This window comes from Geotrypetes seraphini, chromosome 1 (assembly GCF_902459505.1).
Source record: "Geotrypetes seraphini chromosome 1, aGeoSer1.1, whole genome shotgun sequence".
In the NCBI taxonomy this organism is placed as follows: Eukaryota; Metazoa; Chordata; class Amphibia; order Gymnophiona; family Dermophiidae; genus Geotrypetes; species Geotrypetes seraphini.
In genome coordinates, this window is record NC_047084.1 from 293413010 (window position 1) to 293429380 (window position 16371).

At 42.6% G+C, this 16371-nt stretch overlaps 1 protein-coding gene across 2 annotated transcripts in view; it reads left to right on the top strand.

Annotated features, from left to right (window-relative positions):
• Positions 1–8712, top strand: part of EMX1 (empty spiracles homeobox 1) — a 48641-nt gene extending 39929 nt beyond the window's left edge. Inside the window, exon 4 of one of the 2 annotated variants that reach the window (XM_033953578.1) lies at positions 8111–8244. In XM_033953578.1, the coding sequence (XP_033809469.1) occupies positions 8111–8114 (4 nt within the window). In that variant the 3' untranslated portion in view covers positions 8115–8244. Of the gene's footprint in view, positions 1–8110 lie in introns of both variants that reach the window. The other variant, XM_033953570.1, reaches the window with a different exon arrangement.
• The last annotated feature ends 7659 nt before the right edge of the window (positions 8713–16371 follow it).

Sequence of the window (16371 nt, forward strand, 5' to 3'; positions counted from 1 at the left end):
ATGTGTCAATACTGGATATCTAATACACTTCTCCCTCCAAATTCACAGATTTAGAACTCATGACTTTGGTTATTCACAGGTTTCTAAAACCTGACCCACTCCTACCTCCTGGACCTCTCCACACAGTATCTAGTGGCCCAATGGTGAAGCAGGGCAGGAGCGATCTTCCTACGCTCCTGCCCCTAAAGAGCCATCAACTAAAATGACTGCCATGAGTTCCCGTGGTCTCACGAGACTACAGCGAGAACTCATGGCAGCCATTTTTGTTAATGGCTCTGCAGGGTGCAGGAGCCTAGGAAAATCACTCCTGCCCTGATTCACCTCTAGACCACCAGGTAAGGTGTGGAGAGGTCCAGGAGGCAGGAGGGTGAGTCAGAGTTGGCCCTAAAAGTTATTCATGATTTTTCTAACCCCCATGAATATGGAGGGGGAAGTGTATAGTATATACAGTATGTTTGAAAATATGTGACATGTACTTCTTAATGTTGACACCAGATTAGAGATGCGTGCAGGCGTCTCTGGTAAGGGAGAAGCAAAAAATATGACATTTGAAATCATCGTTTTATTATGGCATACAGTATACAATACGAATAACAAAGTACAAGTACAAACTGTTTAACTGTTAACATCCTTGAAAGTAGTCTCCCAGGTTGTTCATGGTTCGTTGTCATCGATGGGGAAGGCGGTGAATACCATCATCTGCATTGGGATCACTAATGTGTGCCTCCTCTCTCCAAAATTCACCTAAAATGTCCTGTTTTGTTAGCAAAGTGTTTCCCATTGAATGGCTTCTTCACTTTAGGAATCAGATTGAAGTCACATAGACTGAGATCAGGAAAATAGGGAGGACATGTTGTATACTGTATGCCATAATAAAACGATGGTTTGAAATGTCATGTTTTTTGCTTCTCCCCTACCAGAGACACCTGCACTCATCTATCTGGTGATAACATTAAGAACGTGTATATATATATTATATATAGACAACCTAAGATATTTTTGTGAAGTCTTACAAGCCTTGCTGTGAAGTTATGATGTTTAATCTGCCATACCTTCCCCCACCCCCCTTCATTTTTGGATGTCAGCAAACTTTTTCTGCTTAGCACCTTTCTCTCTCTCATCTTAATTTAAATGCAGGATAAAAAATGGTGCCCTCTGCTGTTCTGTTATACTTTCCTAATCATTTGCTGATGACATCATCACCTATGGAATTTTGGAGAATGGTGGCAGATGTTTGTCAAAAAGTTTCAACATAATTGTTGAAGTGACTTATGACGGGCTTTTTTAGTTCATACACTTTTTTAAATGAACTGGCTGGATGAGGGACTGGCTTGAGATGAACCTTCATTTCTTCTATTCATTTTCTTTGGGAAATCATACTCATGGGGAAGAGGATAACAGTGAAACTAGAATAAGCTTTGGAGGAGAAACCAGAAGCACAAGTCACTTTAACAATTATGTTGAAACTTTTGGACAAGCAGCCTATCACTGCCACCATTCTCCAAAATTCCATAGGTGATGATGGTGAAGGTCTGGATAGAGAAGCACATATGCTGGAGATGGATGAAGACTGTGCAAATTTCTTTTCAAAATGATCCTATAAAAATCTGTAATTGAGCATCATATTTTTAAATACTGAAGTTTATTTTGTATGACATAAAATTGCTCTCCCTATATAAATACTGTATTGTATTACAGGGTGTCTAGGCTCTTTTATGAAGTCAACAAATGAGCCTATGTGCTTTTATAGAACAGCCTACCAAAAAGCGCCTGCACAGTCATATCTGCTCTGATGCTGAAAGGCCTTGAATCTGAGTATGTGTATGCCTATGCCAGCATAAATTAATGTACACGCATGTATTTTATAAGATACAGGCAGTCCCCAGGTTAAAAATGAGTTCCGTTTTTAAACCATTCTTAAGTTAAATTTGTATGTAACTTAGATCCTGTACAGTACACCGTTTATAAAAACATTACACATTAAAGAAACAGTCCTCAAAAGTACTGTAGTTTAAATAGAAAGAAAAGATAGGAGGTTTACACTTACTTTTGTTCTTCATCCATCCCACTGTTCCCTCTCCACCACAACATCCAACATTTCTCCCTCTCATCTTTCTTCCCCATGCATTTCTACCTCACACCTCTCCCACCACCATGCCCAATATTTTTTTCTCCCTCCCTATGCCCAACAATTCACCTTTTTCTTCATTTCCCTATGTGCACTTTCTTTCCCTCTCACTCAGAAACCCATGCCCAACAATTCTCCCTTTCTGTTTCCTTCCCTACCTCAGCATCTCTTTCCCTCACTCCCTCCATTGTTCCATCCTATCTTCCAAGTTCATGCTCCCTCCCTCCTTTCTTCCTTCCTTCCCTCTTTTGTCTGAAGTTTGTGCTACCTCCTTTCCTTCTGTGTCCCAGTGCAACCCTACTTCTCCCTTGTCCAAATGCAACTCTCTTCCTCTGTTCCATGTCCCAACGCACCCCTCGTCATCTTTCCACCCATTCTGCGTCCCAAATTCGTGCCTCCTGCCGGTGTTTACCTCCAATGGTCAGCTCCCTCCAATCGCAGTTCTCTTTACAAAGCCACAACCACGGTTCCTACCTGCAGCTGACCTGGCAGCCAAGAACACGAGGGGCGTGTTAGGACACAGAAGGGAGGAAGAGGGTTGTGTTTGGACAGGAAGGGAGGCAGAAGGGGTGCGTTGACACAGGAAGGGAGAGGCAGGACCCCGGTTCATAAGTACAAGTTTGATGTATGTGGGATATTCTTAAACTGGGGACTGCCTGTACATATTTAAGAGACAATCCTATTCCCGCTCCACTCCTGCAATGCTAATACATATGTGGCATAAAAGTAGATTCTATGAGGAAGTGCTAGCAAGCTTCCTGTGAGATGGCAGCATAGAAGAGAACTTCCCCAAATACTTTTAAAACAATTGAAATTCCCCCTCTGGCAGGTGGCAAATACTGATTGACTCAGCTGCATGAAGATGCAGAGATATCCACAAACAAACTGGTAGACTTCAATAATTCAACAGTATTTGGTGTTAAATGGCTTACATACAATCCATAGACACCCCAAGAAATGGTGGCCATGAAAGATTTGGAAGTCAATACTCATTTACTAGTGCAGGAGATATTGCGGATTAAGAACATGTTAAATGAATACCTTTGAAACTCTGCTGGAGGTATGTAGTAAAGTACATAGGAGCCAACTTTTGAAAATGATTGGTGGTGCTCAGCTCATAGCTCACAACAAATTTCCCTATGCCCAGCAAAGAAAAACAAAAAAAAGGAAAAATAAAATACATCTGGTAGTGATGAACAAAAGGGCAGCAGCCACTGAGAATCCTATGCTAATGCATTACAAGGAGCTAATTAGTATTCTAATGAGCACTCTGTGTAATGCACAGCAAGGAAATGTGGTGTTTTCCATGCAAACTTTACTGACAGGATCTGAGCTGTTGTAGTCTTACTTTCCTGTTAATGCTTGAATGCTGATTGGCTCAGGCACTGACAGGAAAGTACGGCTATGACAGCTCATGTCCCCCATGATTGGTTCAGGCACGTAAGGCCCTGCCCCTGGGAGGGGCCTTATGTGCCTGAGCCAACCAGGACCTTAGGCCCCTCCCAGTATATCCCAAGATGCACCGGGAAGGGGAAGGCCTCCATTTTGGAGAAGCAGGCCTGCTAAACTGTAGCAACTAAAAGGTGTGTGGGGGGGGGTTGGGGGCAGTGGCGACGGCCCACTAGACCAGTGTTTTTCAACCGCTGTTCCGCGGCACACTAGTGTGCCGCGAGATGTTGCCTGGTGTGCCGCAGGGCCGCCATCAGGGCAGTACTACCAGTCCTGCATTCAGGGGCCCGGAGCTGACAGGGGGCCCGAGGCAGGGGCGCCAGTAGCTCGCCAAGGCAAAGTGAGTCGATCACCTAGGACTCACTTTGTCTTGGCGATCTAATCTATCGAGCCGATAAGTCTTCTTCTCCCCGACGTCAATTCTGCAGTCGGAGAGGAAGTTCGGGCCAGCCAATCGCTGCCTGGCTGGGCGGAACTTCCTCTCCGATTGCAGAATTGACGTCAGGGAGAGCATGCGTCGGCATCGGCTTTGGGGCCTGTTATCCATTGGTGGGTCCTGTTCCCCGATGGCAGCGGCAGTGGCAGTGGCTTGGGGAACGGCAGGGAGAAAGAAAGAAAGGGGGCAGGCAGGGAAACAGAAGGAAAGAAGAGAAACAGAAAAAAAGAAAGAAAGGTCAGGGAGAGAGGAAGAAAAAGTTGGGGGAGGGAATGAGGTGTGGAGGAGAGAAAGCATACAGGCTGATAGAAGGGAAGAAAGATTGGATGCACAGTCAGAAGAAGAAAGTGCAACCAGAAATCACCAGACAAGGTAGGAAAAATTATTTTATTTTAAATTTAGCAAAGTGGAGGCAGTATTACCACAGTTTTCAAAGGAATTTGCCCAAATAACTTAATAGTTAACTGGGTAAATTCCCAGAGATGAAAACTTCCCTTCACTTACTATGCACAGTTCTGAATTTATATCTGCTGTCTATATTTTACAATATGGTCACCTTTTACTAAACCGCAATAGTGGTTTTTAGCGCAGGGAGCCTATGAGCGTCAAGAGCAGCGCTGGGCATTCAGCGCAGCTCCCTGCGCTAAAAACTGCTATTGTGGTTTAATAAAAAGGATGGAGGGTATATTTGTCTATTTTTGTATGCTATAAAAACCAAATACAGAGAGAGACTGAGAGCTGTTGACGAAGAGCTACGTGTGTGTCTTTCTTCGATTCCAGCCAGAATATCAGCTTTGTGTTCAGCCAAACAGGCCCAGGTTTCGCACTGAATAAAGTATTTTATAATTTTTCACTATTCTGTTTACTTAATATTTCATAATAAAGTAATTATAAAATACTTTTTTTGTGTTTATTTGATTCCTATTCAAGAGAATTACTTTATATATAGTCAATATAGGCACAGAGTTAAATTTTTTAACATTTTCTAATGGTGGTGTGCCTCGTGATTTTTTTCATGAAACAAGTGTGCCTTTGCCCAAAAAAGGTTGAAAAACACTGCACTAGACCATCAAGTGCCTTTTTTCAGAGGGAGCTTGGCGGAGGGGGGGGGAGGTTGGGCTGTGGGGGCTTGCATGAGGAGGAAAGGAGGGTTCAGGGGGAAGGAGTGTCTGCTGGAGTGTCGGGCTTTAGGGGCTTAGTAGGGAAGGGGGGCATTTGTTCCACTGCTCTCCCTGCTGGTCGATCAGTTGATCCGGTAGGACTCCCCAAAGTGCCAATTGGTGGCTTTGGTGCTTCCCCTGCTGCTCAGATGTTTGGGGTTTTCCCTGTCAGCTCAGCAATGAGCCGGCAGGGGAAGCCTCAAACAGCTGAGCTGCAGAGGGAGCCCCAAAGCTAATGAGCTTTTGGGGAGTCATGCTGGCTCTAATCGGCGGGCAGGGAGATGAGCAAAAATATTTGACAGCAGGGATAGGGAGGAGCAGTGCCTAGTGATTGCTCTTTTGAGCAAGCGCCAGGCACAGTTCCTCCCCCTTTTACTGGTGCTGCTCCACACAAATAGTGTGCATATAATTTGCATGCTATTCATGCTGAGCATCAGCCATTGGGGGAAAAATCGCTCCTGCCAAGGTAATTTTTAGAGTGGCATCAGAGCGTTGTATATCAGGGCCACAGAGTTTGTGAGACAGCTTGTCCCTTCTCCCCCATCCCCAGTACTGTCAGTGATTTCCTGTCACTCTTCCTGCTGCAGCTGCTGTGATACATCTTTTAAGCTCACTTAGCCCAGTGCCCCCTCCATTTCTACCTCCTGTGGCATGTAATTGTGGGAGAATATTTTTAATTTTTGTGAAGAATAGGAACAATATTACTCTCCATTCTCCCTCAGTTCAATCCTTGACAATAGCCCTCTCAATATCGGAGCTGCCAAATGAAAGTAAGTTTTAAAAGGGAATTCATGGTATTCCGTGCTTCCACAATCTCTTCCCATTTTCACATCCTTCTTTTGAAATACCTTATTTACCCCAGTAACCACAAAGCCCACAAAGTGATTGCCTATTGTCTGAGCTCAGTTAAGTCTTCAAAGCTAGGGGAGATGCTGCAATGAGCACCTACACGTAGAGAAATCATATAAGTTTATCCTTCAATGTGTAAAATGCTGTTCTACTTGTGCAAGGTACTTATAAAATTAGTCCCCGTGAGAAAAAATTCCTAAAAGCTATTTACCTCAGTAAATATTTGAAACTTGTTTACTCTTCCTGTGGATAAAAAGTACATGTTAAGAAAATCTGGGGTGGGGGTGAGGCTGGAGGGTCTGTCACCCCCCCAACTGGGTTCAGGCATTCCCTAAATTGCACAAGTGGGGAGTGGGATAGAACACGTCAACCTTGGGACAAACAATCTTTTATTTCTATAAATACAGAAACACATGAATAAAAGCACATGTATAAAAGTCCTATAAATGTGATGTCCTTATATTGAAAGGATCCAGCTGATGACCTGACATGATCTGTGTTTCGGCCCCCTGGTGGAGGCCTGCCTCAGGGGTGTGTCTACTGGTCCACTAGGTGTCACTCAAGTGCTGGGAATACAAACTTTAAAAAAAATCTTTAAAAAGACTGTGAACATATACAAGGCTCGTAGAATAGCCCAAGGATGGTATTCAATCAACAGGGTACACAGTGATCTCCCCACTTGTTCTCTTTTTGTTGAATTTTATGTGGGGTTTCTGTTCCCTTTACTTCGTTCTATATTCCCTAAATTGCAACACTGTTGGTTTGGCTGTTGGGATCCCCAAACCCTGCTAGCAGAAAAGGTCCTCCACTAGTGCCTGCAAGTTGGCGACTCTGTCCATGGGCCACTGCTGTCACACTGTCTCCACAATTCTAATGCATGCACACAAACTAGGCATCTGCAGGAGGGGAGTGGTGGTGCATGGAAACAAGACAACAAAGGAGGTAAGAAATCCACGTATTCACTCACATCTAGGTAAGGGCATCTACACCAGTTCTAGAGTTAATATCAGTGCTCATACCTAAACATATATGTGCGTATATACCCAGTTGCACTATTGTTTTATACAAGTAGAATAGGCTCTAGATAGGTGCCCTCTAAGAGCCTACATCTAGGCACTCATTTATAGAATCACCTTCTATGTATGCAGTGTTTACCTTTAAGATACAGGTTAAATACTACTAGCTGTGTGTGAGTGTAAGTGTTTGATAAGTGATGGGTGGCAAAGCTACTGTTCAATTATAGTAAGCTTTCTTCTTCACTACAAGGGATCAATGAGAAGAACACATGCCTCCTATAGACATACATGACTGTATCTGTCAGAAATCCTTTGTGACATCAATAACATCTGATTGGACAGATGTGGCCAGATATATCGCTGCATAAACAAAAATATTAAAAATGCATATATCAATATTTAGTAGGCAGCCATTATACAGCGTAGTCAAGATGGACTCTTCCCCATTCTGTACCTGTAGGAAAAAGTCTTTATTGAATAAGACCACATATAGGTTTTACACAGAGAATAAATGAATTTCCTCCTTTTCCAGAGACCCTTGTTAAAGATGAGCTATCTCCATATGTTAATTACATGCATTGAAATTTACTAGTCATTAAGAATGATGTGCACAATGTTTCCTATTTTTTCCTTTATATTGCATTTAATCCCCCAAATAATTCAATTAGGGGAAATTTATTTCTATTTAAGAATACTGTACCAGACTATTCTGCAATGTACCTCTCATAAGAAGGTAAAAATTGGAAGTTATCATTACCAGGTAACTTTAGGTTATATAGTCATCTTTTATATTGACGCAATAAAAACTTTTATCTTTCATACTTAGGTACTCTTGACGTCCATTGTTCTGGATTCTGTAATACAATTAAATTTGGAATTTCAGTGTTAACACTTCGTAGGTTTGTTGTTCTGATCAGAAAAAAATTAGAGCATTATTTTTCTTTCAGATTTCAATAGTCTAAGAATTAGAAAAACCAAAAATGACTCAGCTGTTCCCAAATGTTTAGAGGAGGACATTCCTGGGACCAGTTTTCCATCTCATTGTGTTTGGTTTATGTGTCTTATTGTGCAGGTGAAAGTGTGGTTCCAGAACAGAAGAACAAAATACAAGAGGCAGAAGCTGGAAGAGGAAGGAGCAGAATCGGAACAGAAGAAGAAAGGTTCTCATCATATCAATAGATGGCGACTTGCCACCAAACAGTCCAACGGAGAAGACATTGATGTCACTTCCAATGACTAGGGACCATGAGGTGCCGAATAGCAGCAGCTACCACCACACTGAATCAAGGAGGAAGGGGCAAAGTAAAAGAGACTTCTAGTGATATTAACAAGAGACAAATCACATGTCTGAGTGTGTTTGCTGAACTGACAGTGAGCTATGAAATTCTTTCATGCGCCTCACTCCATCAACACAGCTCAGCTTTACCACTGTCTCCAACGAAGGAGAATCGGATGCCTCTGACTAAAAAAGGAGAATGAGTAGCTGGAGGTGAAAGTCTAGTCATATACTGATGCTCCTCACAGCTGAACTTGTTGGTCAACTATAAATTAACCACTGACAAAAAAAAAAAAAGATTCATTTTTAAGATTTTAATTTATTTTTCTTCTGTTTTAGGTACAATAGCTAGTATGTTTACTGTGTGATAATAAATAAGGAAGATAACAGGCTCCTGAGTTACCTGATTGAGCTGGTGCTTCATGAGAGTCTTTATCATTCATCAGAAGATAAGGGTGGCATGGAGTTTGTTTCACTGTTGTGGCATGTGATGGGAGATGGGGCAGGATGGCGCTAAACCTTTAACTAAATCAGGTTAGCTATACTAAACAAAAATTCTAGTTACCCTTCCTCACAAATCCTCAGGGCTGAGGAAGGGAATTTGTTAGATGTTTGCTATGGATGTCAGAGGTAAATGAAAGCATAAACTTTCAGGTTCATTGTAATTGTAGGTAAAGGCACAGTAGAAATGGGTCATCAGATTTTGGGGGGACAGTAATGCAGTTCTTTTAGCTTTCTGAACTATTTTTTCCATTCACCCTGCAATGTGCATCATAGTAGTTATTCTATAATGTGGACACTAATTTACATGCTGATTACATGCATAAATGATTAGAATAATGGCATGTATGTGCCTAAATGTCAAAATACTGCCTAAGTGCTATTCTGTAAATACGCCCATATCTTACATAGTACATATTGTACAGGTAGGTGTACACATAGGTGGAATGTGGGCAAATCATGAACATAAGAGTTGCCAGGGGTAGAATAAAAAGAAGACCAAACGAGTATATGGAGCAAAAAGAAATTTAGCATGACATGTTCGTGACATAGTATCTTCAAAAATATACATCCAATAATCTACCCAGCACTACGTACATTAATACCTTCAACCCCCAATCATACTCAAAATTGGAGAAAAGACCTCAGTGTCCAATAGGGGTGACCTCAAAAACATACAACTCCCACATTGACAAACCTGTCTCAATATATAATCATTGAGACAGGAAGACACATCCTCGGTCAAAACACTCTTTGATTATATATTGAGGCAGGTTTGTCAATGTGGGAGTTGTATGTTTTTGAGGTCACCCCTATTGGACACTGAAGTCTTTTCTCCAATTTTGAGTATGATTGGGGTTTGAAGGTATGTAGTGCTGGATAGATTATTGGATGTATATTTTTGAAGATACTATATTGACATCCTTTCTTGTTCTTTGAGTTTTTTGTAAATGTTCCTGATGTATCCACATTTCGCCCGAGAACTGCATCAGAGACAAAACTAGAGAAGAAAAACAGACAGCAAGCTTCTCTCTAGTGTAATAGCTTACCAAACAATCCAGAGTATTTAAACTGAAAGAATACACTTCTCACTGGTACAAAAATTCAGCAGGAAGTGGTTGAAGAAGTATTGCATTCTCTATGTTATACTAAAGCAGGGTTAGGCAATTCCGGTCCTCAAGAGCCGGATTCAGGTCAGGTTTTCAGGATCTCTACCATGAATATGTATGAGATGGATATGCATGCACTGCCTCCTTGAGATGCAAATCTATCTCATGCATATTTATTGTGGATATCCCGAAAAACCTGACTTGGCTTTGTCTCTCGAGGACCGGAATTGCCTACCCCTGTACTAGAGAGAAGCTTGCAGTTTTTCCTCTCTAGTGTTGCCTCCGACACAGCCTTCGGTCAAAATGTGGCTACGTCAGGCACATATTATGTTAAATTTCTTTATACTCCATATACTCATTTGGGCTGCTCTTTGTTCTATCCCTGAAACATCACAGATCATCTGCCTCTCTTACATCCCTCTGATCTACATAAGAGTTGTCATACTGGGACAGACTGAAGGTCCATCAAACCCAGTATCCTTTTTCCAATACTGGTCAACCCAGGTCACAAGTACCTGGCAAGATTCCAAAGAGCAAAACAGATTTTATGCTGCTTATCCAAGGACTAAGCAGGGGATTTCTTTTAGGGAATTATCCAAACCTTTTTAAAACCCTGCTAAGATAACTTGCACTTCTGCATGCAACTTGCAGAATACATAAGTCACACTCATATCTCCAGCATTTAGACACTAGCTGTATGGCTGACATAAGTGCTTTAGGCTAAACGTGCATCTTTATCCAGTTACACTTGTATTCTATAATGTAAAGTAGGTGCCTACTTCTCTTTATAGTATAGGTACCACATAGGCACCCTCTAGGTCCATAAATAGAGGGGTTATATAATTATCCCCTCATGTGCTTATCAGTCTATTTCATTATATTAGTCCATCACCATTCCTACAGAAACTTTGGGAGAAGAGTTTAAGGACTTTTTGGGAAACAATGGAGAGCATAAACTTCATTTGCACACGTACCTGTGACAAATTTGTGATTAGTTATAGTGAACATTCTCCTCTGTTACTGAATTTTAGAGCTAGGTATTTTCCATGTAAGAACAAAGGGCCTATAATAAGAATGCTACCACTACTACTATTTATCGTTTCTATAGCTTTGAAAGGCATACACAATGCTGTACATTTTGTAAAAGATGGTCCCTGCTCAGAAAAGCTTACAATCTAATTTGGACAGACAAGCAAGACATATAGGGGTTGGTGAGTTTCTAACAGAGAGAATGATAGGATGGACTTAGGTATCTTACAGTGAGTGGGAGTTAGGAGTTGAAAGCAGCCTTGAAAAAGTGGGCTTTTAGCCTGGATTTGAAGACTGCTAGAGACTGAGCCTGGTGTAGTGATTCAGGCAGTCTGTTCCAGGCAAACGGTGCAGCATGATTAAATGGATGGAGGCTGGAGTTGGTACTGGAGGAGAAGGGTATAGATAGGAGGGACTTACCGAATGAATGGAATTCATGAGGGGGGAGGGCGAGATAAGGGAGGAGGGATATTGAGGGGCTGGAGAGTGAATGCACTTGTAGGTTAGTAAGAGGAGTTGGAACTGTATTCAGAAATGGATGGGGAGCCAATGAAGTGACTTGAGGAGAGGGGTAATGTGAGTATGGCAGCTCTCGTGGAATATGAGTCACGCAGCAGAATTTCTGAACGGACTGAAAGGGAGAGAGATGGTTGAGCAGAGGACCTGAGAGAAGCAAGTTGCAATAATCTAAGTGAGAGATGATGAGAGTATGGATAAGGGTTTTGTTAGTGTTCTCAGAAAGGAGAGGTTGGACTGTGGTAATACTATAGAGGAAGAAGCAACAGGTTTTAGAGTTTTGTTAGATCTGAGCAAAGAAGGAGAGAGAAGAGTCAAAGATGATCCCGAGGTTGCGATCTGACAAGACAGGAAGGAGGAGAGTGTTGCCTACATAGAGGTAGAGGGGGGTTTAGGCAGGAAGATAAGGAACTCAGTCTTAGCCACATTCGGTTTTAGATGGCAGTGAAACATCCAGGCCGCAATGTCAGACAGGCAGGCTAAGACTCAGACCTGGATTCCTGTAGAGATATCTGGTGTGGAGAGGTAGATCTGGGAGTCATCAGCATAGAGGTGATACTGAAAATCAAAGAAGAAGATCAGTGCACCAAGGGAGTGGGTATAGATGGAGAAAAGGAGAGTTCCCAACAATAGAACCTTTAGGTACACCAATTGATAGTGGGGAGTAGTAAAGAAGGATCCACCTTTGCATACACTGAAAATGTAATGGGAAAGGTAGGAAGAAATCCAGAACAGAACCCTGGAATCCAAGTGAGGACAGCGTATCAAGGAGTAGGTGATGATCAACAGTATCGAAACAGCAAATAGATTGAGAAGGATGAGGATAGAGTAGAGGCCTTTATATCTAGCCAGGTATAAGTCATTGGAGACTTTAGCAAGGGCAGTTTCTGTGAATGTAGTGCGTGAAAGCTTGACTAAAGTGGGTCAAGAATAGCTTGAGATGAAAGGAAGTCCAAACAATGGCGGTGAACAGCATGTTCAAGTAGCTTGGATAAGAAGGGGAGGAGGCAGATGGGGCAATAGTGAGGGTCTTTTGAGGAGAGGCTTAACTATGGCATGTTTGAAGACATTGGGAGCAGTTGCAGTGGAGGGTGATAGGTTGACGATATAATAGGAAGGATGACGGAGAGATAGCTTTGAGTAGGAGGATGGGAATTGGATCAGAGGAGCAGGTAGTGGGTTTGGAGGAGGAGAGAAGATGTGTGCAGTTTCTTCGTCAATGATTTCAGAAAAGGAGGAAAAGGTGGCAGGGGTTGAAGGGAGGTTGGCAGAAGGTATAGAAGGAAAGGGGGTGGGGGTGACCTGGTTGAGAACTTAACCTTGTTGCAGAAGAATTCAGCCATAGTGAATGGGGGATAGGACATGAGGGCACTTTGAGTAGGAAGTTTAGTGTGGTAAAGAGACGGTGAGGGTTAGAGCTGAGAGAGTTAGTTAAATGAGCATAGTATTCTTTTTGGAAAGTGAGAAGGCAGACTGGAAAGATTTCAGCAGGAATTTGAAGTATATGAAGTCAGCATGTGTGTAGGATTTAAGCCAAAGACGTTCAGGAGATTGGGCATAGGAAGGCAGGTAGAGGATGCTGGAGGTCAGCCAGGGCTGGGGTTTGGCATGCATTACAGGATGTGAAATGGGAAGAATGAGGGTATCTAGAACAGAAGAGAGAATGGTGTTATAGGAGAAGACAGACATGTGTAATATAGTAGTTGACAGACACGTGTAATATAGTAGTTGAGGGGAGGGATGAGACAGTGGTGGAGAGGGTACCAGGGTCAATAGCATGAAGATTCCTAAACATATTGGTAGTGATTGGCTAAGTCATGGGAACTGTGAATGTTAACAGATGATTGTCAGAGAGAGTTGAGGTGCAGAAATTGGTGATAGAGCAGTTGGAAGAGAAGACAAGGTCAAGGCAGTGGCCATTCTGGTATGTAGGGGTGGTGGAGCACAGCTGGGGATTGAATGAGGATGTTAGAACAAGGAACCTGGACATGCAGGAGTCAGAGGGGTTGTCAGCATGGATGTTGAAGTCACAAAGGATGAGTGACGGAGCTGAGGGTTCCAGAAAGGAGAACTAGGAGTCAAAATCAGTGAAGAAGGAGAAGGACTTATCAAGGGGGGGGGGGGGGGTCTATAAATGACTGCTGCTTGGAAATGTAGAGGAAGAAATAGATGGATGGGAGAGCAGTGAGATTGAGGTGGATGAAGGGGTTGATATCTACAAGATGGTGAGAGTAAGAGCCCAACACCACCTCTACAGCCAACTGAGTGAGTTCTATGTAAGAAAAGGTAACTTCCATGACACAGGATGGCAGCTGAAGCAGTCTCTTCAGGACAGATCTAGGTCTCAGTTAGTGCCAGCAAGTGGAGAGTTTGAGAGATAAAGAGGCCATGGATGAAGGTAAGCTTGTTGGAGACATAGCGGGCATTACACAGGGCACATGAAAAGGCAGAGAGGAGGGGGGAACAGAAATAAATTGGTTACATTGGGATGTGACCCACATGAGTAGGGTGAGGGTTGATTGGGATTGATGTCTCCTCCAGAGAGCAAGAGAAGGAGTAAGAATATGGATGAGTGTGGGAGAGGCATGAAAGGGCACACCACAATTGAGATGCACACAGGAAGAATGGGATGGCTGAATCGGAAGTAGAAAGTGTTGAAGCTTTAGGGCTGAGAAGAGGGTGGAGGACAAAAGGGAGAGTGAGATGGTGAATTCAAAAAGTGAATGATGTGGTGGTGAGGGGTTCAGTGGTTTGAGGCAAAGAGAGATATTGGGTAAAGTCAGTATTAGGAGGAGGAGGTGATGCACAAGAGTCATGGAGGGGTGAAGGGGAAGGAGTGGGCAACAGGCACCTCTTTAGTGGACAATGAGATTTATCCTGGATATGGGAGAGTTTCCTAGGCCTAGAGATTAGTCAGACTTGTGAGAATAATGAGGATATTGTTTACAATGGGACTTATTTTCAGCTGGGGCAGCCACTTTTTCAAGTTAATCACCTCACTCTGCGTGTCACCTAGTATGTATGTTCAGCAAAAGTATCCATCTAAGGAGGGTCATTGAATATATGTATAAGTCAAGCTGCACTGGTGACTATCCATTTCAATTAGGCCTATTATTTGTCAACTCTAACTTAAACAGATCCATTTAGCAGCGGAATATCACTGTTAAACAGATAATTACCTACTTTGCCTTTGCTTCCCGCAAAGCTAGCCCCCTTTTTTATCACACAGATAAAATGTTGCCATTTAACAAGTTAAACAGCCAGCTTTTATCTGTACAAGGGCTGAAAATATAAAAATAAGTGAGTTAAGTATTTGCTCCACTAGTGCCATAGTAGAATGGAATGGCGCAGTGTTTGGATCTACAGCCTCAGCACCCTGGGGTTGTGGGTTCAAAACTCCTTGCTCCTTGTGACCCTGGGCAAGTCACTTAATCCTCCATAGCCCCAGGTACATTAGATAGATTGTGAGCCCACCGGGACAGAGAGGGAAAATACTTGAGTACCTGATTGTAAAAACCGCTTAGATAACCTTGATAGGCGGTATATAAAATCCTAATAAACTTGAAACTTATAATAACCAACCCCTCTTTTCCAAAGCCGTAGCGTGTTTTTTTTAGTGCCAGCCACAATGGTAACAGCTCTGATGCTCATAGAAATCCTATGAGCGTCAGAGCTGTTACATCCGCAGCTGGCACTAAAAACCACGCTACAGTTTTGTAAAAAAGGTTGGGGTGTGTGTGCAAGTGACTTACAAGAAGTAGTCTAAAGTAGTCTAATAAGGATGGAAACAATCATATTCTATTATTCTAGCCACATGATCACTGTTGCTGCAACACCCTTTCAGGACAGACTTATCCATTAGGCACAATGGCTCGGATTCTCTATAAAACTAATTGTGTGTCAATTACACCCTATAGAGAATTGCATCTCCACGAAAGCTAGCCACTGAAATGTAGGCCAGGGTTTTCTGGGCCTACATTTCTGGCACCTATCTTTGTCATGAATCGTGCCTACCTAGGCGCCTTAGGCCACCTAACGTCACTTCTGGCATTAGCTGTGCCCATAGTGACGTTAGGTGGCCTAAAGTGCCCACATAGGCGCAATTCTGGCACATTTTATTTAGGCATTCATAAGCGCTTTAACGTTGCAGTTTTTTACCATTTTAAACAGCGTTTGTTAATTAACTTAAGCGCCAGTTGGGCGCCTACCAGTGCCTAAGTTTAGGCGCCGTTTCTAGAATTTCCCCCAATAGTAGGCTTACCAAACATCCAGGAAAACCTGGACATGTCCTCTTTCTCAGGTTTTGGAAAGTCCGGGTTTTGAAAAGTCCTCTTTGTCCAGGTTTTGATGAGCTCCGGCCACATCTGGAGGGTCTCTGAGCATGTGTGGATGAAGTCGCACACACTGCACATACTCCAGACATGGCTGGAACTCGTCTAGAAGAAGAGAGGAGGCTTGATGGAGGCGGGGCTATGGTGGAATGAGGTGGGGCTGGAGGTAAAACTGGGCAGGGCAAGGTCATGTGTCTGGGGTTTCCTGGAAAAAATTATGGTAACCCTACCCAATAGTTGCAGTATCTAGGGAACACAAAAAATGTTTAAATTTTTTTTAAATCAGAAAGAATAAAAATGAAGTAGAAGTTATTTATTTTTGTGCCTTGCCTTTCAGCTTTGAAAAGATACACAATAAACAGAATACAAATACATAAAATACAAATCCAAAACAAAATATAATGTATATACAATTCAAATTAAATGCTCTGTCATATTTTAAATGCCACCAAGGGAAGGATCTAAGGCCCACACAATTCATAATGCAGCCCTGCAACCTTTGAAACCATCACTTTTCTTACAGGATTATGAAATTAGCTATGCATCCTTCCCAAGGTTCCCTATAGATAGG